This window comes from Harpia harpyja, chromosome 19, assembly GCF_026419915.1.
Source record: "Harpia harpyja isolate bHarHar1 chromosome 19, bHarHar1 primary haplotype, whole genome shotgun sequence".
Taxonomy (NCBI): Eukaryota; Metazoa; Chordata; class Aves; order Accipitriformes; family Accipitridae; genus Harpia; species Harpia harpyja.
Genome location: NC_068958.1, coordinates 13328643 through 13356200, shown reverse-complemented (window position 1 = coordinate 13356200; position 27558 = coordinate 13328643). Strand labels below are relative to the sequence as shown.

The window sequence follows — 27558 nt, the reverse complement described above, 5'->3', positions numbered from 1 at the left end:
TTTTAATCTCATATTATGTCCACTCTGTTGTTACAGTTCATTTACAGTACTAAACTGAGGAACCATAGTACTTAGTTGGAAAAGTCCCTTACAGAAATTCAGTCTTACTGAACACAGTTGATGCAAATTTAAAAGAATGGAAGGCATTGTGGCCTTACTGTTGTTTCAAGCATAAAAGTTTATAAGTAAGTGTCACAAAGCCAGCTGAAGTTGACTACAGTGGCTACAAAGAGATTTGGGTCAAGCCTTAGTGTACAAAAAAATGTAATTAAACCGTATCAATAACTCCTCCATCACCTTTTGCTTCACACAGCAAGGTTAGGAACAAAAGGTATGGCTTGGGATTTGAAAAAAGTGACCCACCTTTGAAGAAAGCAAAGGGATGCATCTGGTAATGTAGCAGTTACAGGTTTGTGTGGTGTGGGGTTTTTTTGGTAGCAGGGGAGGGGGCCGCAGGGGTGGCTCCTGTGAGAAGCTGCTAGAAGCTTCCCCAGCTCCAAGCTGGACTCGCCTCTGGCCCAGACTGAGCCCATCAGCGGCGGTGCTAGCGCCTCTGGGAGAACAGATTTAAGAAGGGGAACCTGCAGTGAGTAGTGGGATTGGAATGTGAGAGGAACCCCTCTGCAGCTACAGAGGTCAGTGAAGAAGGAGGGGAGGAGGTGCATTGGAGGAGGTTGATGCCCCTGCAGCCCGTGGTGAGACGGCAGGCTGTCCCCCCCAGCCCATGGAGGGGAACAGTGGAGCAGATGCCCACCTGCAGCCCGGGGAGGAGCCCACGCCGGAGCGGAGCAGGGGCCAAGCGCGGAGTCCTCCTGCCCCCGAGGAGGAAGGAGCGGCAGAGACAAGGTGTGAGGAGCTGACCCCAGCCCCCGTCCCCTGTTCCCCTGCGCCGCCGGGGGGAGGAGGGAGAGAGAACCGGGAGTGGGGTTGAGGCGGGAAGGAGGGAGGGGTGGGGGGAAGGTGTTCTAAGGTTGGGTTTACTTCCCATTAGCCTTGTTTTGATTTGATTGGTAGTCAATTAAATTGATTGGTTTTTCTCCAAGTTGAGCCTGTCTTTTGCCTGTGACCATAAGTGGGGAGTGATCCCTCCCAGTCCTTGTCTCAACCCATGAGCCTGCCTTTATATTTCTCCTCATCCCACCGTGGCTGGAGTGGGGGGTGAGTGAGCAAGCGGCTGCCTGGTGCTTTGTTACTGGCTGGGCTTAAACCATGACAGGAGCCTCCTCTCTTGCCTCGGTGCCTCATGGCAGCCACCAGCAGCCAGCCTTCTTTTGCTGTGACTCCAGGAGCTAAACAAAGGAACTGAAGGTGCCTCAAAATACCACCATGGGGCATTAGGGAACACAAACACACCCCTAACACAGGGAGGCTACATCAGTAGTGTCATGGTTTAAGCCCAGCCAGCTTAATATATGTGATGTATGTTATGTATGTAACACACATATATATGTATCTCATATGATACATATATCTGATGATATGCTTCATCCTCTGATCTGTTTGTAACTGAAGGCAAATTGAGACTGGCAGGACAAGCTGACCCATGATGTCAATACTTGCTTATCTAACAAAGAGTTGCTTTAATGCTTGCTGACTTTAACAAACATTTGATTTTAGCTTAGTCTTAAATTGCACAGGAATTAAGAGAGATAATAAATAGCTTGCTTCAACAACAGACCTCAGACGTCAGTTAAGTGTTGATTTCAACACTGTTGTGGTTCAACCCCAGCTGGCAACAAAGCACCACAAGGCCGCTTGCTCACTCCTCCCCCCCCACGGTGGGATGGGGAGGAGAAAACATAACAAAAACCTCGTGTTTCAAGACAAGGACAGGAAGGGATCACTCACCACTTATGGTCACGGACAAAAAACAGGCTCAACTTGGGCAAAAAACCAAAATCAATTTAATTTACTACCAATCAAATCAAAACAGGATAATGAGAAATAAAACCAAACCTTAGAACACCTTCCCCCTACCCCTCCCTCCTTCCCGGCTCAACTCCACTCCCGATTTTCTCCACCTCCTCCCTCCAGCGGCGCAGGGGGATGGGGATGGGGAACGGGGATTGGGGTCAGTTCATCCCACCTTGTCTCTGCTTCTCCTTCCTCCTCAGGGGCAGGACTCCTCACTCTTCCTCTGCTCCAGCGTTGGGGTCCCTCCCACAGGAGACAGTTCTCCATGAACTGCTCCAGCATGAGTCCTTTCCACAGGCTGCAGTCCTTCAGGCACAGACTGCTCAAGCACGGGCTTTTCCATGGAGTCCCGGCCATCTTCAGGAGCATCCCCCTGCTCCGGCGTGGGCTACTCCCCAGGCTGCAGGTGGGCATCTGCTCCCACGCTTACCTCCATGGGCTGCAGGGGGACAACCTGCCGTCTCACCACGGGCTGCAGGGGCATCAACCTCCTCTGGCGCACCTCCTTCCCCTCCTTCTTCACTGGCCGTGGTATCTGCAGAGGGATTTCTCTCACAGTCCAATCTCCTCCCCCGCTGCAGTTTTCCCCTCTTAACTATGTTATCCCAGAGGCACTACCACTGTCACTGATGGGCTCAGCCTTGGCCAACTTGGAGCCAGGGAAGCTTCTAGCAGCTTCTCACAGGAACCGCCCCTGCAGCCCCTCCCCGCTACCAAAATCCCACCACACAAATCCAAAACAGTAGGTACATTAATGATTTACACTCACCTACATATTCTCTCCATTTGAAAGGTGACAGAGTATCACTGGCATCCATATTGGAAAGAAGCAAATGTAAGATTTCTGCTGTTTTCATTCATAATCACCCACCCAAGGTGCTTGAAGTTGGACTAGTCAGTCAGCTCAACCATCCAGATGGATATTGTCAAACCGGTTAACCGGTTTTTCCTTCTTGTAACCATCAGGTTGAGCAGAGCACCTCCCTTGATCGGCTCCTCCATCACCTGTGCTAGGAAGCTGTCATGAGTGTAGTCGAGAAACACCCTGGACTGTTTGTTTGTGCTCTGCTGTATTGTCCCTCTATAAGATACCGGGGTGGTTAAAGTCCCCATGAGGACTAGGGCCTATGAGCATGAGGTTTCTTCCAGCTGTTTGAGGAAGACCTCATCTGCTTCTCCCTGATCAGGCAGTCTGTACAGATACCCCCCCTCACATCACCCGTGTTGGTCTGCCTGCTAATCCTGAGCCATAAGCTCTCAACCAGCTCATTGTTCACCCCAAGGCAAAGCTCCATGGATTCCAGCTGCTCTCACATAAAGGGCAACTTCTGCTCATCACCTTCCCTGCCTGTCCTTCCTGAAGAGTTTGCATCCTTCCATTGCAGCACTCCTGTCATGTGAGCTTTTCCACCACATCTCTGTGACCTCAGTGAGATTGTAGCCCTTTAATGGCATGCAAACTTCTAATTCCTTCTGATTGCTCCTCATAGTGAGTTCATTACTGTACAGGCACTTCAGAAAGGTGCAACACAGTCATGCTGGTTTCCCAAGAAAAGATGAGAGCTTCCCCCATGATGTCCTCTCAGCACTTCCTTATTTGTGGGTGACCCCCATTCTTCCCTGTTCTGTTGATTTTGAGGACTCTTAACCACATCACTCTGTACCTTTGCTTGCCAGACCAGTCCACCGCTTCCTCACTTGAATGTGGGTCATTATCTCCCTTCTATCTTATTCCTAGTCTCAGGTTGGCCGGGCTGTTAGCAAAGATGGTTTTTTACCACACCTTATCAGGTGGATTCTACCCCTCCCTACCAGTCCTTGACCCCCAAAGAGGGTCCTGTGGTTTTAAAGTCAAACCATTGTCAGTGACACAGCTGCACAAGGTGCTGAACCTCAAGATCCATCCACTCCTCCTTAAGCCTTTCCAGTTTGTTAGTAGGATCAAGGAGAAAAACATCTGGGCCCCCCGACCTTAACCCTCACCCCCAAGGCCATGTAGTCACTCTTGATATGCTCAGAGACTCTTCTGGCAGTATTGTCAGTGCCCATGTGGGCTAACATCAAGGGATAATAGTCTAAGGGCTGAACAGTCCTCAGCAACCTCTCCCCAGGATCCCAGATCCAAGATCCCATGAAGCAACAAACCTTCTTAGAGAGCAAGTCCAGCTGCCAAATGGGCCCTCTGTTCCCCACAGGAGGGAATATTTGTAATGAAGTTTACTAATGGGCAATATTGTTTTTTAAAATATATATATGTAGCATTAGACCATTAAAACCAATCCGAAGTTCACTACATTTCTAATTGCAAACATTTATTTAAATACATAACTTGTATACACCCACACACACTGGCTTTTGATGGCATTATCATCCTTGAGCTCATATACAGTATCTTAGAAAGATGTTTTGGCTTTAGTTTCTCAAAACATGTCAAATTAGATCACTTTTAACCTTAGTAGAAGTGGAGTACAAGGCAGAAAGTACAGTGGTATTAAAACTTGTCGACACAGTAGCAGGAGTGACTTGAAACAAGTCAATCATTCTTCCTGTGATGATCTCTTCCACCAATCCCAACTTTACTCTTTCTTCCACCTCTCCTTTCATCTTTTCCTTCTCTGCCATTTTCCCCCTTTTTGCCAGTGATGTTCTTTTTCATCCTGTACTGCTTGCATCTGGAGCTGCTTGACCTGTACTCTTCTCTGGGGAAAAAAAAAAAAAAAAAAAAAGGAAAAAGAACCAACCCATATTTCTTTGGGTGACCTTTAGTTTTTCTGGAACAATAAACTGGAAGTAGGTACAAGACTTGAGGAAGTTCCTGTTCTGGCATAGTTTATCAAATGTGATGTTAACAGACACAAGTCTCAGGTAGCTGTGGCTACCTACTCACTTACCTATAAACTTCCTAGCAAACAATGACCACATATGGGAGTGCAGATGATACTTGTTTCTTCTAGTAAACATATCTGAGAATGTATTAATCCTGTAGTTAATACTGACTATCAGTTACTGCAAGACTCAGTTAAACATTGAGAGTTTTGCTCATAAGGTACAAAATCAATGCTAATCACATTGTCCTACAGGGAAAAGCACAGGAATCAGAAAACAGGGCGGAGGGCATCAGAGGGTCTCAGAGCAACAGACTGAATTGCTCAAACTGGTCTGAGTTAGGGAATTTCAGGTCATTTTAAATTAAGGACAACCATGGGAGAGAAAAAAGAAACAAAAAAAAGGAACAAACAAAAACCTTTCCACCTCAAAATGAAGTAGAAAGGAAGACACTACTTAAAAAGAAGGGGTTTTATTGCCGAGAAAAATTCTGTCTACAGGAAGACATTCTGAATTGAATTCACTGAATCTGAATTGAATTAAATTCGGCATTTGCCATACAGAAAAGGGATTCCTACAAAAAGAAGCTGTAACTTACATAATTACTAGTTAACATCCTAGCATCACCCAGCTGTACCCCTAACACATTACATTTTTAAAGACAAGGTAGTAAAATTGTTTTCTAAATTAATGTGATTTTTTTCATGTTTAAGTCCTCCAGTGTTACAGCTGCCATATTACCCATGATTTGTCCTTGTAGTTTGATGTCTTGGCTATTCTATTCTGTTCTGTTCTCTAATAGTTTGATTCTATTCAGAGCCCATACTGGTAAGCATGTATGTTTGATATAACTTAACCTCCAGTGGGACTGACCCCCTTATCCCCAACACGCAGGGTTTTAAATGTATCCAGATCTAAAAGTCCCATCCTAGGCAGCCACTAAAAGACAGATCACAGAACTTCTGTGAATACATCTTCACATTTGACAGATTTCTCATTCAATCTATGTGAGCATCTGATATAATTAAAATAGTATAATTTCTACCATGTCAGACTTCTGCTATTAGCATGTGGTGTGTGTAATGTGGCCTCATTTTTATCAGCACAACTGTGGTTTCCAAGAACCACAGGAGTGTGGTATCAGCAATTCCATGCATAAAAGTCAGAAATCTCATTGATTTATCTTCTAATATACAGATAGAGGCGATTAAGAGGTAGACTTTGTATGGAAAGCTATACTCTGCCTAGCTTATTAGATCTGTTGTGGTTCTTCAGCCTGGAAAGTTGTCTATTGATGTCCACAGTAGCTAACCTTCGTCTCAGAGAGAGTATTTCCTTTGCTCTGCACTCACCTTAAAGAGTCTTCTCTCTTGAAACTGAGATTAACGACACAGTAGCAGCTCTCTTAAAGCTGGTGGGTTTACAAAAACCACAGCTATTCAAATGAATAAACTGAACTGAACCTTTTTATTTAAATTCCTTCATAAAACACATTTTACTGGTCCATTACAAGGAAGACATACCCAAGTGAGTACATATGCACAAACCACTGTACTTGTATAGTAATGACAGTCAGACTTAACCAGCAATCCCAAGCACTCCTGCCTATGCCACTCATTCCAGGATTTCCTTCTGCAAGTGAAGACTTCATGACAAGGCATGCAAGGTGATAGCTGAACACCAACTGAATGTCCACACTGATAGCAGTATTTAAAGAATGGTAGTCTAGAACAAAGGTAGTTGTAAAATGAAAGCACTTTATTGTTTGTTTAGGGTTTTCCTCAAGCTCACAGCATGTTTGCAGATCACAGTAAAACTAAATCAAAATGGCTACAACATAGAAATAATGTTCAACAATAAAGAAACAGGAGACTGTAGCTTATCACAGGAGTCTGTGGGGAACAGAATGCATACCACCTGCAAAGCCAGCCCCCGGAAACAGCCCCCAGAAAAGCCAAGTGTCCTAGTGAGAAACATGCCTAAGCCTTTACCAAACCAACATCCATATCCTTGCCATACACTAGCACAATGTGTGCTTTAGTGTACTCATGACAATGGGTCTGGAGATGTCCATTTTGAAACAGGCAGGCAGATCAGATTATATATGGCCAGAGATAACAAAGCCAAGCTGGCAAACTTAAAAAAACCCTCACAGAACCCACTGGAATACTGCAGAGACGAACAGGGACACTCAGAGGCCACTGTACCACAATGGTTATTCCAAAGTTAGAACATAAAATGAAGAGTGCTTGGGCTAAGGCTTTCAGTGGGACTGGGAAGCAGAATGTTAGACCTAAGTGCAAGCTGGGCTACATATTTACACTCTTTTTAAAGCATTTAAGAATCCTTTCCCAATAGCTAGGAAGTTTCACTGAGGTTTCATCCGTTTCTGCAAGTCATCACTGTGATCTATTTGTAAAATCTTTGTGTGCTACTTTAACCTTACAGATTTTCTTTTAGTTCACTTTATGTTCTTCTGGCTATTTCTGCATCTTATGCTATTATCGATCCCTCTCGGTTCAACAAAAATGCTGCCTCAAAATTTCTGTCTTCAAAAGTGCCCCAGTTCCTGACACCTATGTTACTTTCTCTTGATTCTAATACTGAGACAAAGTTCAGAAGCCTGTGAATTCCCTACAGTAGGATAAATGGATGACAGAATTCAGTATCCTTGAGCATTTCCAGTATTATTCAAGCTTCTGTTAAAACACAGTTCCAAGAGTAACATTCAAATTGTACAATTCTTTCCTGCAATTTCTGGAGAAATGTAAGTTACAAAATTTGTATGGGCCTATTTCTTAGCATTTGCATGCTACTCTAAGGTACTGATGTCATTAATGGGTTTAAAACAGAAGGACACACTGCTTCCCACAAGAAGACTGAATATTATGCAGACTCTTATGACAAAGTCTGAAGCTGAAAAGGAGTGATGTGATCAGAGCAGAAAAAGAAGCTAACTGCAGCTGATAAGTCTGTGTAGACTAGAGAGGAAAATTAGAAAGGAGAAAAATGGCAAGGTGACAACAGTTTTGGTGAGGAAAAAAACCAGGCACAGTATTTTTGACTAAGAACAGTCAATACCTGAGTGCAGTATCTCTGCCCTACCTCACTTCTTCCACATGATAGCTCCCTCCTGTATTGGGTCTGGCTGAGATGGAGTTAATACTCCCCATAGCAGCCCTCATAGCACTGTGCTCTGCATCAGTAGCTAGAAAGGTGTTGATAACACACCAGTGTTTTGGCTACTGCTGAGCAGTGCTGGCACAGCATCAAGGCTGTCTCTCCAACATTTTTGCCCCCCCTCAACGGCAGGCTGGGGCAGGGCGAGATCTCGGGAGGGGACATAACCAGGACAGCTGACCTAAACTAACCAAACAGATATTCCATACCATATGACGTCAGCTCAGATATAAAAGCTAAGTAAAGGGAGACGGAAGGGGGGCATTTTTTGTCTTCAGGAGCAACCACTATGCGTACTGAAGCCCTGCTTCCCAGGAAGTGGCTAGACATCGCCTGCTGATGGGAAGTAGAGAATAATATCATTTGTTTTTCTTTGCTTTCGCGCGCGACCTTGGCTTTCAGTTTATTAAACTGTCCTTATCTTGACCCACGAGCCTTTGGTTATATTTTCTTCCCCCTGTCCAGTTAAGAAGGGGGAGTGATAGAGCGGCTTTGGTGGGCACCTGGCATCCAGCCAGGGTCAACCCACTACAGTCCTTTTTGGCGCCCAACGTGGGGCAAGACAACGGCAGTTTTGCATTAAACGTGCCATAGCTAGTTATTAAGTGGCAAGCTCCTGTGCAGGTCACGGAGCTTGTTGCCTGCTTGCTTATCTCTACCTTGCTGAGTTTGGGAACATGGTAACGCAAATAATGGCTGTGTGCTTTGCCCTGGCACTGATGGCTTTGTTGTGCTGCGGGAGCTATCTTGTGGGGAGAATGAAGGAACTCGGGAACATGCTAATACAAATAATATCTATGTGCTTTTTCCTGGCACTGATGGCTTTGCTGTGTTGTGGGAGCTATCTTGTGGAGGAGATGAGGGAACACATCTCCCTCTCCCTACCGGGCATTGATGTGAATGGTTTTATTATGCAGGCTCCTGAGGTCCTTGTCCACCCTTATGTGAGTTGTTCAGTACTAATAATTAATACTGGTGGTATATTATGGGTATTGTGGAATCTGGTCTCGTCCTGGTATAAGAGAAGACAAGTTTTGGGTGAGGCAATACTGAAATGTGCCCTCAAGCGACCGGTCCCTGGGTGGCAGGGTATATGGAAGGATTTGGGCAGATTCCTAGGACGGTTATCACCTCCCATAATCTGGGACTTTACACCTGAACAGGCAAGTAACCCTGGCAAACTGACGCGCCACCTGATAGAAGGGTGCCTTGCCTATCCCAATGAAAACCAGCAGTTTCTCGCACTGTACTGGGGCCTGGCCTATGCCTACCGAGCCATAGTTCAACACTCTCAGAGGACCACGGTTGAGGCAGGGACCCAGACTGCATCTGAGGACACCATGCTCGAGGCAGGGACCCAAACAACAACAACAACTACAGTAATTGCCCCAATAGTGAAAAAGAAACAGTGGACGAGGAGATCAACAGGTCCATACCATCGATTAGTGAGGGAAGAAGAAGAAGAAGAGGAAAGGCTTAATCTAGAAGCTGGTCCTTCGATAAAGAAATTGGAAGAAGGAGTGAGGGAACTTAGACAGGAAGCGGAAACTACCCGGTCCCTGACGTCCTCAGAACTTCGGGACTTGCGGAAAGACTACAGCCGCCAGCCAGGTGAGCGGATTGCTGCCTGGCTGCTCCGATGCTGGGATAACGGGGCCGACAGTCAGCAACTGGAAGGCAAGGAAGCCCAACAGCTGGGATCCCTCGCTAGAAACCGGGGAATTGAAAGAGGAATTGGAAAAGAGGCAGCAATTTGCAGTCTCTGGAGCCGGCTCCTCTCAAGTGTGAGGGCAAGATATCCATTCAAGGAAGATCTTGTGAATTCCTCAGAAAAGTGGACTACCGCAGATGAAGGCATCCAGTACCTGAGAGAGTTAGCAGTGGTGGAAGTCATCTACAGTGATCTAGATGATGAGGAAGTCTCAAAAGATCCAGAGGATGTCCTGTGCACACGGGCCATGTGGAGAAAGGTGATTCAAGGTGCCCCAGCGTCATATTCTAACAGCTTGGCAGCAATGTATTGCCCAGATATGGAAACACCAACTGTGGAGAAAGTGTCGTCTTGGCTCCAAAACTTTGAAGAAAATCTCTGTGTCTCCTCATCCCTACAGGACAGTGCCTTGGCTCTTAGGGACGCTCCAAGAAATCAGTCCTCTCCTGCCCCGGTCAGAGGGAAAGGGAGCCCAAGGCGTATGCCACGTGGTACACTGGTTCTTCCTGCGTGACCAAGGGGAGGACATGAGGAAGTGGGACGGTGAACCCACCTTTAAGCTGGAAGCCCGCGTACGTGAACAGAGAGGGAAGACAGCTGTTAAGAAGGGGTCACCCAAGAAGAAGGCTGTCAGTGTCGTTGCTGTAGAGGCCCAAGAAAGCAATCAGCGATCCTCCAGGCATAGAAGAACTGAAACGACCTCCCTTGACTCTGGTGAGGGGACTTCTGGTCTGGCACCGCAAGGGTCAGACAGTGAATACTCTGATGAGGAACAGCAATAGAGGGTCCCTGCCTTCGGCCAGGAGGAGGAAAGGGATGACCGGATATACTGGACTGTGTGGATTCGATGGCCTGGCACATCAGACCCACAGAAGTATAAGGCTTTGGTAGACACTGGTGCACAGTGTACGCTGGTACCATCAGTGTATAGGGGCACAGAACCCATCTGGATCTCTGGAGTGACAGGGGGATGCCAGGAATTGACTGTATTGGAGGCTGAAGTGAGCTTGACAGGGGACAAGTGGGAAAAGCACCCCATTGTGACTGGCCCAGAGGCTCCTTGTATCCTTGGCATAGACTACCTCAAGAGAGGGTACTTCAAGGACCCAAAGGGGTACCGATGGGCTTTTGGTGTAGCCACTGTAAACGCAGAGAAGATCAAACAGCTATCTACCCTGCCTGGCCTCTCGGAAGATCCCTTCATTGTGGGACTGTTGCAAGTTGAAGAACAGCAGGTGCCAATCGCTACCAGGACGGTGCACCGCCGGCAATATCGGACAAACAGAGACTCCCTGGCTCCCATCCATGAGCTGATCCATCAACTAGAGAGCCAAGGAGTCATCAGCAAGACTCATTCACCTTTTAATAGTCCTATATGGCCAGTGCGAAAGTCTGATGGAGGGTGGAGGTTAACAGTAGATTATCGTGGCCTGAATGAAGTGACACCGCCACTGAGTGCTGCTGTACCAGACATGTTAGAGCTCCAGTATGAACTGGCATCAAAGGCAGCCACGTGGTATGCTACAATTGATATTGCCAATGCGTTTTTCTCCATTCCTTTGGCAGCAGAGTGCAGGCCACAGTTTGCTTTCACATGGAGAGGTGTCCAATATACCTGGAATCGACTGCCCCAGGGGTGGAAGCACAGCCCTACCATTTGTCACGGACTAATCCAAACAGCACTGGAACAAGAAATCTTCTTTGAAACACATGTATGAATGGCTGAATCCACTACACCAACAAAAGGGGGCATGCGGCGGGCTGGGGGGGGAGGAAAATCAGTATTCTGACTTGAGAATTAGAACACTAGTCACAAGATCCACTTTAATTAAAAGTCTGCTTGGCTCTGTCTACTGTACAAAATGTGAAGATACATAATAAAATGCATCTTTGGTCAACAAGCTTCAGAAGCCAAGAAAAAAGGAGCCAAGTTGCTACATCACAGCCAAGAGGAAGAAACCATACAGATAATTTACTTTTACTTCCTGCTTCTGACAAGCCACAGAGGCAGAGGTTATGCTGAACTATAAAGGTAACAATCTTATATTCAGAGTTCCGTTCCCAAGTGTGATACATCTTTCTGCCCCAAAGACTGGTATTCAGAGACCTAGATTCTAAGCCTGATTTCACCACACATTTGAGCACTACTGAGGATGTAACTCAAATCATCTTAATTGATACATTCATTGTTGCTACTCTAATAGCAGAAGAGCATTGATACAATGGGAGTCTCAGGAAAGAACCTGAGAGTAAGTTGCCATAAGAAATGAAAATACGCTAGACGTCCACAGTCACCATTGCATGCATCTTGTTCCCTGCACTAAATGCAAAGCAATTCCAAGGTTCTCCCATGAAAGAGGAGCAAGCTCTCTCAATCACTCCTTAACACATGGTAATAGATCTTGTACAGGGATTTACCAGGAAGCAACTGACAGGCACTAAACTCATATTCACGTTTTCTTCACAAAGACTTGTTCTTTCTCTTTAATGTTTGTAGAACCTCTACATCTCCTTACCAAATATGTAGGAGCAGTTTTTATTAGGAGTTACCTTTTCAGACAGTAACACTGGAATTATAACAATAAATTCCCCTTCACACCAGGTCATGCCACCCTTAATCTTGAACTACTCTTAGGCTTGAACTAACATTTCTTGGATCTTCTCAGCTCTTCTTGATCCCACTCTTTCTCTTTCAGGGTGACATGCTCACGGAGCTTCACTGTAATGTGTTCCAGTAGCAATCGGCATGTTTGAAAAACTTCCTGCTCAGATGCTGACAGTATGTGGTATGGTGTATGAGCAATTCTCTTATCCTGCAACATACCATGAGTTAATCTACTAATGTATGGGAACACTAACACTCAAGTGTTTCAGATTTAAAGCCAACCCATTCCAAAAGCACAGCATCACACCTGCTGGATCCTGACTTGGAGCTCATTCTGTGATATGGGGCACAGGACATGTCCAGGTTAGACGTTCTAGTTGTTCCAATTACCAGTTTGGTGAGTGCTCAACAAGTTAACTAAAACAATTTTGAAATGTTTCTTCAAGGAGGAATCAGAATAGTTTGGGTTGGAAGAGACATTTAAAGGTCATCTAGTCCAACCCCCCTGCCATAAGCAGGGACATCTTCAACTAGATCAGGTTGCTTAGAGCCCCGTCCAACCTGACCTTGAGTGTTTCCAGGGATGGGGCATCTACCACCTCTCTGGGCAACCTGTGCCAGGGTTTCACCACCCTCATCGTAAAAAAATTCTTCCTTATATCTAGTCTAAATCTACCCTCTTTTAGTTTAAAACCATTACTATTACCTTGTCCTATTGCAACAGGCCCTGCTAAAAGTTTGTCCCCATCTTTCTTATAAGCCCCCTTTAACTACTGAAAGGCCACAGTAAGGTCTCCCCGGGGCCTTCTCTTCTCCAGGCTGAACAACCCCAACTCTTTCAGCCTGTCCTTATACGAGAGGTGCTCCATCCCTCTGACCATCTTTGTGGCCCTCCTCTGGACCCACTCCAACAGGTCCTTGTCTTTCCTGTTCTGAGGACTCCAGAGCTGGATGCAGTACTGCAGGTGGGGTCTCACCAGAGCAGAGTAGAGGGGCAGAATTACTTCCCTCAACCTGCTGGTCACACTTCTTTTGATGTAGCCCAGGACACGGTTGGCTTTCTGGGCTGCGAGTGCACATTGCTGACTCATGTCCAGTTTTTCATCCACCAGTACCCCCAAGTCCTTCTCGGCAGGGCTGCTCTCAATCCCTTCATCCCCCAGCCTGTATTGATACCAGGGGTTGCCCCAACCCAGGTGCAAGACCTTGCACTTGGAAGCTGCCCTCATCTTGCAGATCTCCTCTCCCAGCACTTCTGGAAGCATGAAAAAGTTTCTTGGAAATGAAAAGACAGCTAGAGGGCACTACTTGTTCTCAATTCCCCATACTGCTTCCCTGTAGCGAGTGCCAGCAAGGAGAGTATAGACAAAATTCCAGAACAAAGCAGGAAAGTAAGGTACCTGGAGTATGGTGATCAAGTTTGACCTGTGATTACAGCTATAAATTGCTTAATTTATTTTCCTGTTTGAGGATCAGCTGTAATTGCAACCAAAGAAATCACAACAATGTCTACATAGAACATTGGTGTGGGATGCGAAAACCCTTGTCGGCTCTAAGCAGGCTGCTCCGTGAACGAGGTGCACCATTACTTTTGTTCTTTTCAGAACAACTGTTGATGTAACAATCTGCTTATCATGTAAGTTTTCTTGTTAATAAGAAAGCTATACAAAAAAAATCTTATATTAGTTCTAATTAGAACTGTCACAGAATCCCAGGCCTTTTAAAAGTTTTTTTAAACAAATATATCCAGAAAAAAAAGCATCAGGCAGAAATTTATTTGTTATACTTAAGAGTAAGATTCTTTTTATAAGGGATTAATAAATGATTAAGGATGACTTTAGTAAATCGATTATTTAGTATATACATATTTTAGTGATTTTATATACAATATATAACATATAATACATATTTTAATGTATGTTTTATTTAAATATGTATTTTATTGAGGAAATCCATTATTTTAAAATTTGATCAATAATGTCCTGTCATAGCTTATAACACATCTAAAATTACCATAATATATAACCCATAATAACTTCTCCTGATTTGATTGTAGCCTCACAGAAACATATATTACTTTAGGTTTTAATGCCTGGGTTTCAGATTATGATTAACTCTTTCAATCTAATTATGAATGGAGTCTTACTATAATACGTGACAGCAAGGATTGCCTTCACAGGCAAAACTATTAGAGGTATTTAGACTTTTAAGCAATTAATGTTTCATTTGGTGCTGAATCGAGTCTCACAACAAATGAAGGGAAAAAGCAAATTTCCATGAACGTTTCTGAAGAAGGCCCTAGACAATTCATAAGGACACAAAAGGCCATGTATTTGAATGGATGCAAATGCACAGTACCTTCAGATACAGGAACTGAAGTCATACCTGATAATATTTATAACAGGCATAGTCAACAGCTGTTCCCACAGCTTTTCTCTGTCCTTCCCTAATAGTAACTGGTGCAAGGATATCTGCACCAGCTTCAAGCAGCTTATCAACCTGAAGAAAGCAAATCATTACACAACCAAGCAAAAAGAAAACCTTCCCAAAAAATTGCATTCACACCACAGCTAGAAAGACAGGACTACATGTCAGAGCTTAACCTCTATTTATGAGACTATTTTGTGCACTGAACCATGCATTTCTTCTGCCCCTTTAGAGCTGATGATGAATTGTGAAATCTAAATGTCTTTTGTAAGTAAAACCTTCTTGCAGGCAGTTGCTATTTGCTTCTGGATATCTCACAATCTTGCAGCAACAAATGAAGCAAGGACAACTAGTGGGGGTGGGGGCAGAACAGAACCCAACTGGGGAAATTGCCTCCGCTCCCAGACCCCTCAGCTGCAGCCTTCCTCACCTCCACTCTGAATGAGATCAGCCCTATGCTCCCTGGGATGAGGAGAAAAACTCCAATTTTCACATGGCCAGACGCTGCCATTGATCTCATCGTAGACAAGAAAGTGCACTCATCACAAATAGTATTGAGCACTTTACAATAACAACCAAACACAATGCATCTTTCTTCATGTGGATGCTGGTTGTGTTTCTAAACAAGGTAACAGATTTCACAGGGCTGTGGGCACTACAACCATCCCATTTGACTTTAATGTAGTTTTTCCCCTTCTACCCAAGGAGATTATCGTCCTCTTTACTAAAACATGAAAACAAATTTCCATACAAAACTCCTGTTCCTCAGGACAGAAAGAAACAGCATTAGGAATAGACAAAAATTAATTTTTCTGGGGGAAAAAAAAACCGAACCAGCTTGCCTATTAAAGAGCATTAAAGAGAAAGGGGACTCAATGCACCTGACAAAAATCACTGTTTTTCTGAAGTTTCAAAAAACCAACAAACACCCAGATGATATCTCACCAAAGCAATCCTCTGTGCTGTTGTTCTCTGATGTTCGTATGCCATACTGACAGCTGCACAGAGGGCACTTCTTACTGCTCCACTTAATGGCAGATTTGGGTCAGCCCCATGTTTGAGGAGTTCAACCACTGCCTGCAAATGTGCATATGCAAATGTGACAAATTAGTGACTGGAGAAGCCATTATTGACAGTTCTACAGCAGAATAGTGAGATCCTAGCCAGATCAGTCAAGACCCTAAAGCTTTACAGTATTTACCACAGCACACTTGGAGTATCTGCTAGTATTTGTCATAGTTTCAGTAGCACACAAAAATTTAGTCCACTGGACAGTAGTTTTCACTTCTTCTAGTGTGAATCATGGAATACTTTACCAAACAACAGTATGAAAGACATGAGAGGGTAGCTTTAAAAATCACCTGGTCTGATTCATAAAGTGTATTTTTTGCTTTACCGCAAAGATAAGGATTAGATAGTTTGATCACTTACAGCCTGTTAAATCATTACTTCATCAGACCTCTGAGAAGGTGGGAGAAACAGTAGAAGTTGTGGATATGGGACTTCCTATTTCATTCAAAATCATGAAATTTAAAATTTTGTGTTGCAAGAAAACACTTTTGCCCAGAAAAATACCAAAACTGTCTTAAAAATGATAAAGACAGTGTAAGGAAAAAGATTCAGGTTCAAGCACTTCATACTTGATCTAGTTTATGTTGTATGCAGTTGTAGCCACTTCTGTTATAACCCTTTCCATAGTCCACACTCTAGCTCTGTATTATATTGCATCCCATTTTATTTTTATAGATATTTGATACCTTTCCAGCGAAACGACTATAGTTAAACAATAACGACACACAACAGATATTTTCTATTATGTTCTACCATTCATGCTATATAAAGTATAAATTTTGTAGTGACAGAACAAAGGGTAGAATGTTGATTTCATCAAAAATACTGAAAAGGGTTTCCCCCACCTTTGCTTATGGCTGTGCTTCCAAGAGAATGCTTCTCTGGGTTATTTGTGTGCTTTTGTACTGGAGAAAAGTAAACAGGGAAGCAGAAATCACACTCCAACCCTACCCCTTTCAGCTTATCTGAACCACTAGGCTACAGTCAGTCACACTTGGCCCCTTAAAAGTGTTCTTGCTATGGCCTTGTGTGCTGGCTGCACAACAGCTGAGCTCCGTGGGGAGCCAGGGTGCCACTCTCACCCCATCATTCTCCTGCCTTGCTTTCCAAAAAGATAAGCCAGGAGACTGGACACACCGAGCTCTATTCAAAGAGAGGTAGAGCACTGCAGACACGTCTGCTTCATCACCTGCTTTGGCTGCATATCTTCTCTTGCACCACGCTGGCTGCTGTGGACCTGCTCTTATGGGCCCAGCGTGGGCAGAGGGGAGTCCATTCCCTGCTCAGGAAGACAGGTGCTAACTTCACACACTGAATTCTACTGTTTGAACTATAAGCCTCAAATGTGGAGTGCTGAGCTTCATTACAACCAAATCCTTTCTAAGACTGATCGTTAATCTTTTCATAGAACAGCATAGCTCTTACCATCAATGGCTACACTTTTTGTCTTATACCCAGAAGCAAGTGTTTTGGTGTTTGGTTGGGTTTCTCCGGGCAGGGAGACAGCCTGTAAGAGAATTGAATGTTCCTGTGATTTATAAAATGAACACAGTTCTCCAAATGCTAGTCCCTTCTAAGCCCTACCCAAATATTTCTGGCTACCTCATACTATAGTCCTTTAGGACTCGTCTAGTTCGGCTCATGAAAGACCCATAGGTTTGAAAGAAAAGTAAAAACTCTATTATTTTCACTGAAAATGTTTGATTGTAAGCACCACTCATTATGTAGTTTGGCTGTCATCAGAGAAGGCAGACATAAATGGAGAAGTACACCCAAAAAAATGAAGGAACTTAAAGATGCTTACCAAGTCATACCCACTAGCAATGGCTAAGGAAAGTGGTGAATGGCCACTCCACAATGTGTTTGGATTTGCCTGATGCATTAGAAGGAGGTGGATAACATCTCTGGCATGCTTTGTAGGCAACTATGGTGAAAAAAGGTAGAATTAGATCATAATAAAGTTAACTTTTTAATATTAGATTTAGTAGTAATAGTATAATTAATAAAATGAGCAGCATAAAACACATTCAAACCTTTCACCTAAACTATGACATTGTATTAAAAATATACATCCACTTTCTTGTGACTGAGAACCCCAAGCATAGTGGTGTTATACATGAAACCTCTTCACAACCAGATTATCAAATCTCAATCCTGCCACTAGAAGGAATGTGTAGGTTTGCTTCTGAAGAAGTAGGCCTCTTCTCTCAAATACCTTTCTCCAACTGTATGCATCCCAGATCTGCTAGAAGAATGTTACTATAGTACAAAATCAAATGTATGCCAAAACTAAGACTGTCCAACTTCAAATTGGCCTTGTGGATGATTAAGTTAATGTCCAATTAATGAATGGAAACTCAGCTAAGGGAGTTTCTCTTGTCAATCAGAACTCCAAAGATTTAAGACATGTTTCTTCCTCAAGTGCTAACAGATGTTTTTTATCAGTACAATGCTAATAACTCAGTAGAAAAGGAGTTTATTCCTGGTATTCAATCAACTCCTTACAGAGGGATGAAATGTCTTCACTGCCATGTCATTTGGGATTAGCTTAGAACTACTCCCTATGAGCAGAGCCTCAAATGCTATGATCTTACCTCACTGTTATCCTCTCTTTCGCATGCAATATGCAATGCACTCCTTCCACCTTCTTCAGGGACAGGACCACTATAGGAGGAAAAGTACTCTTGTGGTGGTCCTGCTTCATTTTTCAGTTGCAAAGTGACACCACCTGTCAAGTTGGCTTCTCTGGCTTGAGGCTGAGGAATCTAAATGATGTGCCTATTTGCAACATAGCTTAAAGACAAGTTAACAGAAAATAAACCTGCCTGGTCACCCATTGGTCTGGATCTCAATCATGAACAAGACTCGTTCAGCCCTGCAAAAAAAACAGCCACCCTTTTTCTACTTTCTTCTCTACATTCAGGTCTTATGAGTGATTTAATGCACCACACAGTTGTGCTGCTTTTCAGAGGGTCCTCGACAGGCTAGAGAATTGGGCAGAGAGGAATCCTACCAAATTCAACAAAAGGAAATTGTTGCATTCCTCCCCTGCACCTGGGGAGGAATAACTTCAGGCACCAGTACATGCTGGGGGCTGACCAGATGGAAAAAAAACTTCTAGAAGAGGACCTGTAGGTTTTGGTGGGCAAGTTGAACACGAGGCAAAATATGGCACTATGTTTCTCTGTATTTCTACGTCTATGCAAGACACTACACTCTCAGAACAGGGAAGGTCAGAACAGGTCTCTACAGCCCTTACCTCCTAATTCCTTTCAAAACTGGACTTCCAGAAACTTTGACATGCTAATGAGCAATAAAACTATTTTTATAGGTGTAACCAGAATAAAACTGATGTTTAACTTAAAGGAATAAAATTTGTGAATTGAGAGATGAATATGTTGTTTGTTTCTTTTTTTAAAAAGTTCTTCATTGGCAACTTGTAATCTCAAGGCCATAAAAATCAATCTGGAGTGCACCTTTCATCCTGCAACGTAAATTTGAAAATAATGAAGACCCATCGATAATAATTTCTAAAACCCCATACATAATAAACAAATCATCAATAGTTACCTGTGCTTATAAACATGAGTCTGCATTCTAACCAGTAAAGGGGTTAAATTTGCAATAGGCCAAGTGTCTTCCTTGGGCAGCTTTGGGGTGTTCTGAAAAAAACGAGCATCACACTCTTCCAGGAAGGAGTGAGTCAAAGTAAGATGATCTGTGTTATAAGAATATGTAAAGACTCCTTCATGGAAGATATCCTTATCATCAAAAGGGAGATGTTTATAGCTATGGAGAAAGGGGTCTTCCTCAACTGAAATATACTTCTTTTGAGAATTGTCATCAATGTGTCTGTAGTGTGCTGGATAATCCAAGAGAGAAAAATAACCAGGTACTTCAGTATAGTTTAATTAGATGATCCCTGAGCCACAAGCCAATGTCCTGACAGCCATCTGGATAGCTCTCAATCCCTTGTCCAAATCGCTCATCAGATTTGTACAGCCACTCAAGAAACAAGTAAACTCATTAGTATCAGTCAGAGATCAAACAAGTTGTACAATTAAAGTCTGGTTTCTATTTAAACTAATCTGGCTGGTTCTGGCCTTATTGGTCCACTTCCTGTTGACAGAGCAGTAACTGCTGAAGCCAATCTGAACAGCAAAGCCTTCACATTCACTTTGGTCCATTTAATAGCAAACACAAATCTTCCAGCACAAGAACAGTGGAAGGCCCTACGTTTAACTACAGTGGGATGTAATGTGTAGATGAAATTTCGTGATGGTTATAGAGCCTGAGCAAGATTTTCTTTTAATTTTACTCTGTGACCAATTTTAGATTCATTAGCCATGCTTCTATCTTTCAGGCCAGATTCAGGACAGATTTTCCTACCTAATCAAAACGAGCACGTCTGACACATATCTGCAGAGACGCGGAATCTGGAAATGACAGTTATTTCTTTTCTTACAACAGCAACTAAATTTAGGATATCTATAGCCTTGCAAGCATGACAAGACATGCCAACAGAAGAGTCTCAGTAGCAAATAAAGTACTATAGGACAGGAGTTTTAGTCTTCCTGTAAGGGTATCCTAGTTTGGTCATGACACTATGGTAGGTAAAGCATAAGCATTATCAAATTTAAGCAGACTCATGCATATGGTTCAAGACAGGTTCACACTAAGCTATCACAACCTCAAAACAGCTATTTGGAGCAAAAAATAGCAACTTCACATTGAGTTGTTTAGCTACAAAGATAAAGGAGCAGGAGAAAAGCACTACCACTGGCAAGAATAAAACTCTGAGTATGGTTATGATCTGCAACTTACCTGTTTTTCCTCCAGCTTTAGATTATACATCGTATACTCAAATCAAAGCTCTCCTAAATCCGTAATTAGTGCCACATTGTCAACATCCAGCAAGAATGCTATGTTCTTGTGGATTGCCTTCTCAGTGCAGACTGTTATGTTGTTTCTCTATATGTTTTAGATTATTTGATGAATTGCAGAGATACACAGGGATCAGTAGGAACAGGTGGGCGGTGTTCCCCTACACTTGGGACTTTTTAGATATACTTTCTAAGAAAACAAAGAAGGACTGCAAGCTCTTAGAAAACAAGATTTCCAGCTTCTACTAGCAACATCAGGTCTGAAAATGATGCAAAACAGACAACTAGCAACCTGGACACTTCAGATTGCTGTCTATCTCTACAGTTTCTTAAACTGCAGTATTTTTCCAGTTTCATATTGCTGGCATTCTAATATGCCTTTTGAGAGTACTGTCTAACTAATAAGCTCTTCATCAAAGGAGGAGAATAAATACTGAAATCTTGTACATTAGATACTAGAATAAGAAACTTTTCCAGGCATCAGATTTTTAGTTCTGGACAGATAGTATTACATCACAGGGCTGGAAGGAGGATCTGGGGAACTACAGGCCTGTCAGTCTGACCTTGGTGCTGGGTAAGGTTATGGAGCAGATCATCTTGAGTGCCATCACATGACACGTACAGGACAAGCAGGTGATCAGGTCCAGTCAGCATGGGTTTATGAAAGGCAGGTCCTGCTTGACTAACCTAATCTCTTTCTATGACAAGATGACTCAGTGGGTGAAGGAAAGGCTGTGGATGTTGTTTACCTGGACTTCAGTAAAGTCTTTGACACCATTTCCTTCAGCATTCTTCTGGAGAAACTGGCTGCTCCTGGCTTGGATGGGTGTACTCTTTGCTGGGTAAAAAACTGGCTGGGTGGCCAGGCCCAAAGAGTGGTGGTGAAGGGAGTTAAATCCAGTTGGCAGCTGGTCATAAGTGGTGTTCTCCACAGCTCAGTATTGGGGCCAGTTCTGTTTAATATCTTTATCAGTGATCTGGACGAGAAGATCGAGTGCACCCTCAGTGAGTTTGCAGATGACACCAAGTTGGGCGGGAATGTTGATCTGCTTGAAGGTAGGAAGGGTCTACAGAGGGATCTGGACAGGCTGGATTGATGATGGGCCAAGGCCAACTGTATGAGGTTCAACAAGGCTCAGTGCCAGTTCCCACGCTTGGGTCACAACAACCCCATGCAACACTACATGCCTGGGGAAGAGTGGCTGGAAAGCTGCCTGGCAGAAAAGGACCTGGGGGGATTGGTCAACAGCCGGCTAAATATGAGCCGGCAGCGTGCCCAGGTGGCCAAGGCGGCCAATAGCATCCTGGCTTGTATCAGAAATAGTGTGGCCAGCAGGACTAGGGAAGTGATCATCCCCTGTACTTGGCACTGGTGATGCCACAGCTCAAATACTGTATTCAGTTTTGGGCCCCTCACTACAAGAAAGACATTGAGGTGCTGGAGCACATCCAAAGAAGGGCAAGGAAGCTGGTGAAGGGTCTAGAGAACAAGTCCTATGAGGAGCAGCTGAGGGAACTGGGGTTCTTTAATCTGGAGAAAAGAAGCCTCGGGGAGACCTTATTGCTCTCTACAGTATTGCTCTACCTGAAAGGAGGTTGTTAACGAGTTGGGCGTCGGTCTCCTTTCCTAAGTAACAAGTGACAGGATGAGAGGAAATGGCCCCAAGTTGCACCAGGGGATGTTTAGATTGGATATTGGGAAAAATTTCCTCACCGAAAGGATTGTCAGCCATTGGAACAGGCTGGCCAGGAAGTGGTTGAGTCACCATCCCTGGAGATAATTAAAAGACGTGTAGACATGGCGTTTAGGGGCATGGTTTAGTGGTGGACTTGGCAGCGTTAGGTTAACGGTTGGACTTGATGATCTTAAGGGTCTTTTCCAACCTAAATGATTCTGTGATCATCTCCTTCAATGCTTCCCCATGCAGAAGTTGACTACAGCAGAAGCTAAGCTGTTGAAGAGTGCCCTAGCTCAATGGAGATCAAAGCATGATGATTTTGGTCTAAAGAACCTAAACACTAAGGGAGCTGTTTAAAAAAACCCCACACTCAGATTTTCCTGTACTTATGCTGACTTCAAAAGGCAAGGAAACCACAGTATTAGCACAGCATTTTTCCAGTTACCTGAAATTTTCTGCCATCCTTCCATTCCAGGGTCCCATAGCCTTCTACATGGCCAAGATAAAGAGCTCCTGTGAATTTGGAACCATCAGGCCAGTAGCAAATCCCCTTGCCGTGGAGGTGGTCCATGTAGAACTGTCCCATGTATCTCTGTAATCCATGACAAAGGACAAGACAACAAGAATGATACAACTGACAGGACAGAAATAAGTGAAATTGCTGCCTCCTTACTGCAACAGAGCAGGACTAACAAGGTGCAGGAAACTGACACATGAAGAGGGAGAATCTTACACAGTTAAGAAAGACGGGGCACAGTCTCAACTCCATTTTAATCATGGGCTTCAAAACGCAGCCAGGATTTTACCAATTTCTCTAGAAGCTTTTCCATCATGTAGCAATGAGTAGTTCACACTCCTTCAGCAGATGTATCTCAGCGTTCATATCCTCAGATACATTGCCAAATGATGCAGTCTAAACAAACATCTATTCAATCATTCAACAGATTTCATAAAGACCTGTATGCCAATACAGATTTAGCATTCTGCATTCAAAACAAAAGGTAAATCAGCAGAACCATAAAGTCCTCAATTGTCAGATGCAGGTGAAGTGACTGGATTATTAAACCTTTACACACCACTTGTGTAAAAGATAAATATGACTGCTATTCCAAAACTGGCACTTTTACCCTTCAGTAGAAAGCACTGATGAAATTTCATATCATAGGTAAACATAGTGCTGGATTGTATGAAAGCGGTAGATGCCAAGTCAAAAGGTTGTCCATAACCCCCTCTCTCTTCAGTGAAGAAATCATTAGCTACCAACCTGCTCATCTGACTGTTCTTGACTGAAATTTGATCAGTTGTCATTTATTTCAGTCACAAGCACTTTAAGGTGTTCGCTATTTTGAAGCAAAAACAGACGTTTGGAAGATATGTTATATAAATTAATAAAAATCTGATAATACAAAAAAATCCCACTTAAAATCTCAATTCCTTACTCCTTCTGGTGCATTAAAAATAATAATAATAAAATTTGTAGCCTTGCCACAGTCCTGGTATTTTGTGGCATAAAAGGAGTGACTACCCTTAGCTTAAAAAAAACCCCAGAACACTATGGTGGTAATAGCAACAGCACTCACAGCAACCACTTACTATTTTCTCTGAGACTGAGGGCAAAGTGGTCCAAGCGGGAGACCAGAGGGTATTACCTGAAAACTTGCGTCCCAGTTTGCATTTTAGTAGTGGATGCGTTACCAACCCGGACATGGAGGGACATAAACACTCAGAAGAGCAGCAAGAGCTGATTCACCTGGTGAACATGCTCTCAGACCTTACATGGATGCTAGGAAAGTGCTTGCCTTACTCAGAAATAAGCAGAAACTAACTAGTTTGGCACCAATACAGGGCAAGCAGGGAGAGGCAGGCCTAGGGGAACCTGCATTCAGAGACCCCTCTCCTTACAACGAGGGGATGCCGTGAAAGCATAGCCTCCAGAGCACCCCTTCACCTGTCCCATGGACAGACGGCGCTCTCCAGCGAAGCACACAAAACCAGCAGGCGGCACAGGCGGGCGCGGTGCCTCACCCGCAGCCTTCCTGCGCCCGCAGCAGCGGGAGGCCCAGCCGGGCCCGCAGGACGATCGTACTCGGGTGAGAGAAAGAACGCGCCTCCGACGGCCCCTCTCCCCAGCGGGCTCAGGCCCGCAGCCCAGCACCCCGGCGGCGGCGTACCTCGCCGGCCCCCCGCCCGTGGAGCAGGCCTTGCCCGGGCCAGGGGCCACAGCCGGCCGCCCTCGCTGCCCCTCTGCTCTCAGCCGCCGGCTGAATGGAAACTCGCCCGGCACTGACCGCCATGGCAGCCCCGCCGGCAGCGCTCCCGGCTCCGGCCGGCGGGGTGCAAGGCCCCGTGTCGCCGGGCGGCGCGTTGCCGTGGATACCCCAGCGGGCCCGCCCACAGCGGGCGCAGGGAGGGAGGGCCCCGCGGCTCCGGGGCGGCGAGAGGCCTTCCCGCGCCGTCCCGCCCCGGGCTGCGCCAGTCAAGCTCGGCGGAGCTCGCGGCGGGGCCGGAGGCCTGAGGAGCGGCCGCCGCGCCCCGCGCCGGGCGCTCCGGCCTGCTCACGGCCGTGGCAGGCAGAGGCCGCTCCCCACGGGCAGGACTCCCACGGCGGGGCCTGTGCCTGCGTGGCCGCCCGGGAGGGACAGCGGCTCGACCCCCGAGCCTGGCCCTGCTCACCCCCTTCCTGCCAGCCCCTGCCCCAGCCCCAGCCTCTGGCCCTGCTCCTCAGCCGGCGCCTGCCCCTCTCATCCTCGGACCCCTGCAGCGCTCCTGGCCAGCTTGCTCAACCTTGGCCATGCTGGCATCGTACCAAACCCATACAATTTTTCCAGTTGATTGATGAACTCCAAGCCTCCGGGGCTAACTAGAGCAGGACCGATCATTATTTTAGCACAAACAGCTGTCACGGAAATAAGCAGAATCGATGTCAGCCTGATGCACCAGGCGGCCGGAGCAGCAGCCTCCTCCGAGCCGGGACTTGGCCCTGGCCCACCATTAGGTTATCATAGGTTGTCTTTGTAAAAAAAAAAAAAAAAAAAAAGTTGTATTTAACCAAAACCTTCCAAAGTGCTGGATTTTCCACCATTATTAGACAAGCCAACTAAGCAGTTTAAGCCTCCCTTTTCTATGAAAGCAGAGTCAATCTGAAGTTAATTCATGGTAAAAGAAATAGGAGTTTTTCCTTAATCTCCACTGACCACTAAACCGATGAAATGATGTTAAACAAAAGTCACTTAGCTTTAAAAACTTTCATCTGCTTTTGTAATTGTTTATGAAAAACTTAACAGTCCCTGGTTTAATTTCCAGAATTCCACCTGTCAGAATTACATTGGAATCTGAAAGTAATAGACTACACATGTAGTGCCAGGGTGTGGAAGATGTTTATGAGTGGAAAAGAAATCATCATCACTCACTCATCAGCTGCTAACTTCTGCTGAGCATATCATCTGGTATCAATTTTAGATCACACAGCTCTCAAACATACCTTCAAGAAATATGGAGTAGTTTCTATTGTAAGTTGTAATGGGAGGTTATAGCTTATTAGAACAAAATTACTGTTGACAGAAAAATGCAGGACTGGAAGAGACCTGCTGGAATTTCATTATGATTTTTTTTCTTTTTTTTTACTACATTGTTCATGTTGCATTTTAAAAGCAGTTAGATCTTTTGTACCATTATTCCTTTTAAAAAAGCAATAATCTCACTATCTACCCAGAATTATAATTGGATTTCATATCAGTTTTCTCTTGTGTTAATATCTCTTCCTCTCTATGTTCCTCTTGCCTGACAAAAATACTACACACAGTTCTGGGTGAGGTCCTCTTTTAGTGTTGAGACAAGAAATGAAACTGTTAGTCAATATCAGTCCCACATTTGATCCTCAAGGGAGTTCACTCAACACCTGTGGTCGGCTATACAGAACCCCTTTGAACACTGATATTTGTTACTTTGGTTTATTCAGTTCCTCATCCCCTCCCCATATCCATCATTTACAGCATTTGTAAGAATATCCACTTTAACCATAAGAAATATTTTTTTTCTGTTGCCCTGCACCAAATCTTTTACTGAATTCCAGAGAGATTAGAGATACTGCATCTCCCTTTTCCAGGGATTCATTTACCCTGCCAAAAGGAGTTACGGGCTTGGCACAAGCTACCATGATAAACCGAAGTCATATTTATAACGTTTTCAAAATACTGTCCATACACACAGAGATCAGGACCCTGATAAAATGCAGCCAGCGTCTGTTCTTTTGAAATCAGCCAGTAGATGGAGCAGTGACTGCTAAATGTAAAGTACAGCAGGATCCCAAGACGAAAAACAAGAATCCCTCTGCCTTTCGAGGGTCCTACTGCAGAAGACCCTACCCGCCAGCTGACAGTCATGCTTTTTCTAGCAGCCGGCGTGACAGCAAGTACAACCAGAAGAAGTAAACTGATAGTCTGGTTGACAACGGCATTAGCCTGAGAGGTGGGAGAGGTGAGATTGAACCCTGTCCTTCTAAGGTAAGCTTTAAAGCTTACCCCTGGCAGTTCTAGGATCAACACACTGTACAAATATGACAATTCATTCCTGTAATAACTTTTTGTTATGGGTTTGTGTGGCACAGGTTTTTTTGGTAGCGGGGGAGGGGGCTGCAGGGGTGGCTCCTGCGAGAAGCTGCTAGAAGCTTCCCCGGCTCCAAGTCAGACCAGCCTCTGGCCCAGGCCGACCCCATCAGCGGTGGTGGTAGTGCCTCTGGGAGAACAGATTTAAGAAGGGGAACCTGCAGTGAGTAGTGGGATTGGAATGTGGGAGGAACCCCTCTACAGCTACCAAAGTCAGTGAGGGAGGAGGTGCGTTGGAGGAGGTTGATGCCCCTGCAGCCCGTGGTGAGATGGCAGGCTGTCCCCCCCCAGCCCATGGAGGTGAGTGGGGGAGCAGAGGCCCCCGAAGATGGCCATGACTCCATGGGAAAGCCCGCGCTGGAGCAGTGTGTGGCTGAAGATCGGCCCGCAGAAAGGACCCACGCCAGAGAAGTTTGTGAAGAACTGCAGCCTGCGGAAAGGACTCATGTCGGAGAAGTTCCTGAAGGACTGTCTCCTGTGGGAGGGACCCCACGGCGGAGCAGGGGCCAAGTGCGGAGTCCTCCTCCCCCTGAGGAGGAAGGAGCGGCAGAGACAAGGTGTGAGGAGCTGACCCCAGCCCCCGTCCCCTGTTCCCCTGCGCCGCCGGGGGGAGGAGGGAGAGAGAACCGGGAGTGGGGTTGAGGCGGGAAGGAGGGAG

General features: G+C 44.9%; 1 protein-coding gene across 1 annotated transcript; it reads right to left on the bottom strand.

The window, feature by feature from the left end:
* Positions 1-4447: 4447 nt before the first annotated feature.
* Positions 4448-23129, bottom strand: LOC128154212 (ankyrin repeat and MYND domain-containing protein 1-like). Its single transcript, XM_052814477.1, is given in 15 exon segments — positions 4448-4569; positions 4572-4601; positions 6311-6465; positions 10332-10362; positions 11315-11362; positions 12279-12444; positions 14622-14735; positions 15609-15740; positions 17539-17646; positions 18329-18499; positions 18748-18802; positions 19305-19637; positions 19639-19739; positions 22742-22888; positions 23103-23129. Coding segments are annotated over 15 exon segments (1740 nt in total).
* Positions 23130-27558: the final 4429 nt, after the last annotated feature.